The sequence below is a fragment of the Geospiza fortis genome, unplaced genomic scaffold (genome assembly GCF_000277835.1).
Source record: "Geospiza fortis unplaced genomic scaffold, GeoFor_1.0 scaffold2405, whole genome shotgun sequence".
NCBI classification, from domain to species: Eukaryota; Metazoa; Chordata; class Aves; order Passeriformes; family Thraupidae; genus Geospiza; species Geospiza fortis.
Genome location: NW_005055223.1, coordinates 7,724 through 12,082, shown reverse-complemented (window position 1 = coordinate 12,082; position 4,359 = coordinate 7,724). Strand labels below are relative to the sequence as shown.

At 52.9% G+C, this 4,359-nt stretch overlaps 1 protein-coding gene across 1 annotated transcript; it reads left to right on the top strand.

Moving 5' to 3' along the window:
- The first annotated feature begins 496 nt into the window (after positions 1-496).
- LOC115949246 (opioid growth factor receptor-like) lies at positions 497-3,268 on the top strand. The gene is made up of 7 exons (XM_031065770.1): positions 497-577; positions 747-788; positions 947-1,855; positions 2,264-2,559; positions 2,839-2,897; positions 3,013-3,084; positions 3,163-3,268. Exons 2-7 carry the CDS (start codon positions 758-760, stop codon positions 3,266-3,268), a joined length of 1,473 nt encoding a protein of 490 aa, XP_030921630.1. The 5' UTR covers positions 497-577; positions 747-757.
- Positions 3,269-4,359: the final 1,091 nt, after the last annotated feature.

Below are 4,359 nucleotides of genomic sequence, written 5' to 3'. Positions count from 1 at the left end.
CCTGGCCATGGCCGCCCCCCGGCCCGGGACCCTCCTGGCTCGGCTCATGGCTCCGTGTCCCGCCGGGACGAGCTGGGATGAGGGAACAGAGGACATCCCCACTCTGATTTAAATCCGCAATCGCCCTCAGAACCCTCCAAAAATCCTCGGTGCCCCCCCGCCCCTCACAAGGCCCCGGGCGCGCCCCTCAGGCCCCACCGCGGCTTTGTCGCCTCCCAGAGCGCCCCACAAGGCGCTGTCGCCCCGCAGCTGTCTGCAGGCCCCACCCCCCGACCCCGCTACTGCGGTTTATCCCGGTTTTATCCCGTTTTTATCCCGTTTTGTCCCGGTTTATCCTCACTCACTTCCTGCTCCGCCGGCCGCTGTCAACACCCCGCGCTTTACAGCACCGCCGTCGCAAAAAAGCCGCTGTCGTAAAAAGCGCTCTGCTTGGCAGCGCCGGAGAACTACAACTCCCAGTGTGCCCCGCTGCCGGCGGGGAAAAAGGCGGGAAAACCGTGAGGGGAGACGGTGGGCTGAATGCCCAGAGGTGCAAAATGCGTTGAAAATTCCAGGATTTTCGCCTAAAACCCAGAGGGTTTGGGGCTTTATATTGCGGTTGTGCCTTAGGGGAGCTGGGGGATATTTTATTCTATTTATTTGGGCTGTGAGGGGAAAATGGCTGCTGGGGCCTGAGGGGAACTGGGGTTGTGTGAAATGGAGAGCTGAGGTAATTTGGGGTAATTTGGGTTGTTTATCCTTCCTAGATAGCGCCAGGATGGGGAAACGCAGGAGCCGCCCAATCCCAGGTAAAAAGAAAAACACACAAATATCTCAATTTGGGCCCAGAATGACCCAACTGGGGTCATTTGCCCCTTCTGAGAGATCCAACTGGATCCAAACCGATTTCCTTTATTCCTTTCCATCTAAAAAATTTTTCCTTTTTCCCTCATCACACACACAATAGGTGACAGGAAATTCCACGCTCCCAAAGCCAAGAGGATTCTTCAGGAAGCACCAGGAGCTGATTCCCACGAAGATCCTGCCAGGATGGATCCCAAAATCCCAACAGAGGGGAAAACTCCCCAAACTGGGGTTTTTAATGTGATTTTTCAGGAAGGGAGAGACGAGGAAATTGGAGGTGGCGGAGCGCTGGGATCACCAAAACAGAGCATTTCCCATGGGGTGGAAAAGAATCATCTGGAATTGCCCCAGGTGGAAATTTTGGAAGTGGATGGGGCAGGAAAGGATGGGTCGGTGTCACCAAAACCAGGAATTTTGGATGGGGCAGGAGAGAATTGTGGAGAATCGCCAAAAATGGCAGGTTCGGAGGTGGATGGGGCAGGAGAGGAGAAGCTGGAGTCACTGAAAATGGGATTTTTGGGTGGAGCAGGAAAGGAGCAGCTGGAATCACCAAAACCAGGAATTCCAAAGGTAGATGGGGCAGGAGAAGAGCAGGTGGAGCCACTGAAAATGGGAAATTTGAGTGGAACGGGAGAGGAGCAGCTGGAAACACCAAAACCAGGAATTTTGGAGGTGGATAGAGCTGGAGAGGAGGAGCTGAAGCCACTGAAAATGGGAATTTTGGAGGTGGATGGAGCAGGAGAAGAGCAGCTGGAAACACCAAAAATGGGAATTTTGGGTGGGACAGGAGAAGATCCACTGGAATTACCAAAACCAGGAATTTTGGAGGTGGGTGGAGCAGGAGAAGAGCAAATGGAGTCACTGAAAGTGGAAATTTTGGGTGGAACAGGAGAGGAGCAGATGGAATTACCAAAACCAGGAATTTTGGAGGTGGGTGGAGCAGGAGAAGAGCAAATGGAGTCACTGAAAATGGGAATTTTGGGTGGAACGGGAGAGAAGCAGCTGGAAACACCAAAACCAGGAATTTCAGAGACAAAAGAGGAAAGAGAGGAGCAGTTGGAGCCAAACTGGGAAATCCCCAAACTGGGAATTTTGGGTGGAACAGGAGAGGAGCAGCTGGAAACACCAAAAATGGGAATTTTGGATGGAACGGGAGAGGAGCAGCTGGAACCACTGAAAATGGGGATTTTTGATGGAACAGAAGAGGAATCACCAAAACCAGGAATTCCAAAGGCGGATGGGGCAGGAGAGGAGCAGCTGGAAACACCAAAAATGGGAATTTTGGGTGGAACAGGAGAAGATCCACTGGAATTACCAAAACCAGGAATTCCAGAGGAAAGAGAGGAGCAGACAGAGCCAAACTGGGAAATTCCCAAACTGGGAATTTTGGATGAACCGGAAGAGAATGAGCTGGAATCAGCAAAACCAGGAATTCCCGAGGCAGATGGGGCAGGAGAGGAGCAGCTGGAAACACCAAAAATGGGAATTTTGGATGGAACAGGAGAGGAGCAGCTGGAATCGCCAAAACCACGAATTCTGGAGGTGGATGGGGAAGGAGAGGAACAGCCAGAGCCAAACTGGGAAACTCCCAGACTGGGAATTTTGGGACAGAACGAGGTGGAACCAGCAGCACCGGGGCATTGTGGGGCCCACGGGGACACTGAGGGAAGTTCAGAGCCCCGGGAGCAGCAGGAAGGCACCAGCCCAGGGGAGAAGGTACAACTGGGATGGCCCCAAACTGGGACCCCTCCCCATTCCAAACTGGGATCCAGAGACCCCTCCCCATCCCAAACTGGGACCCTCCCCACCCAAACTGGGATCTAGGGACCCTTCCCCACCCAAACTGGGATCCAGGGACCCCTCCCCAGTCCCAAACTGGGATCCAGAGACCCCTCCCCATTCCAAACTGGGATCCAGAGACCCCTCCCCAATCCCAAACTGGGACCCTCCCCATCCCAAACTGGGACCCTCCCCATCTCCTTTCTTTCCCTGCAGCCCTGGCCCACCCCAGGCCAGATCCCCACCAGACCCACAGGAGACAACCCCTGGCAAAGGTGGGTGAACCCAGACAGCACCAAAATCCTGATTTTTTTTCCCTGAAATCCCCAATTTGAGGAGTGAAAAAACCCCAATTTGGGTTTTTTGGGTTTTTTTTTCCTTCCTCGGCAGCTCCAAATCCACAGAACCATCGGATGCCAGCGACGTCATCCGGGGGCTGATCCGGGAGCTCTCAGACCTCAAGTAAGTCCCAAACCCGCCCGAATTTCGGTGAATTTGGGGGTGCAGGTCCCCCTGAGTGACGGCCACGTCCCCCCACAGCCGCCTGGCCATGGGTGCCCAACGAGGGCTGGAGATGCTGAGGAGGCCAAAGCCACGGCGAGGCCGAAGGGCAGCGCCCGGTGGGAGCCGCTGGAAAGAGGGGTAGGGACGACAGGAATAACGAAAATAATTCTAATTTATTGGTGGAATAAAACGAAGTTCGTGTGGAGAATGGTTGCAGGTTGATAATCCCTGGGGCGCTGTCCCCTTCCTGACCTGAGATTAACCAAAACTCCACAATCCAACCCAAAACACCTGGTAACCCCTGGAGCAGCGACCCCTTTTGGGATTCACCAAAATTCAGCTCTCCAAACTCAAACCAAACCCAAAACTCAGAGTTCAAAACTCAAACCAAACCCAAAACTCAGCTCAACTCAGTAGAGGGGTGTTAGTGGTGTTGTGGGTGAGTAAATGGCACCAAAAGCAGCCAAAGTTACCCAAAATGTTAAGGAATGGGATAAAGGCTTCAACATCTGGGGTACCAGCCCCTGCCCACTCCCTTGCTGGCCTGGGATTAACCAAAACTCAATAATCCAACCCAAAATATCTGGTGAACCCTGGAGCACCAGCCCCTTGCCAGTCCCTTTCTGGCCTCAGATTAACCAAAACTCCACAATCCAACCCAAAATATTTGGTAAACCCTGGAGCTCTGACCCCTTTCCCAGCCTGAGATTAACCAAAACTCAACAATCCAACCCAAAATATTTGGTAACAGGTCCTACACCTGGAGCTCTGACCCCTTCCCAGTCTCTTTCTGGTCTGGGATTAACCAAAACTCAATAATCCAACGCAAAATATTTGGTAACAGCTCCAATACCTGGAGCTCTGACCCCTTTCCCTGCCTGGGATAAACCAAAACTCCACAATCCAACCCAAAATATTTGATAACCCCTGGAGAACTGTGCCCTTTTGGGATTAACCAAAACTCAGGGCTCAAAACTCAAACCAAACTCAAACCAAACCCAAAACTCAGAGCTCAAAACTCAAACCAAACCCAAAACTCAGAGCTGGCCCCGCTGGCAGCACCCAGGACTGGATCTTGCAGGTGCCAGGGCGTCAGGAGGTGGCACAAACTGGGCAAACTGGTCCCAGTCCAGCTCCAAAACTGGTCCCAGTCCAGCTCCAAGCCATGATTTCATCTTCTGGTGAAGTCCCTGGAAGAGAAGCCAAATTCGTGGTGGGATTCCTGCAGGAATG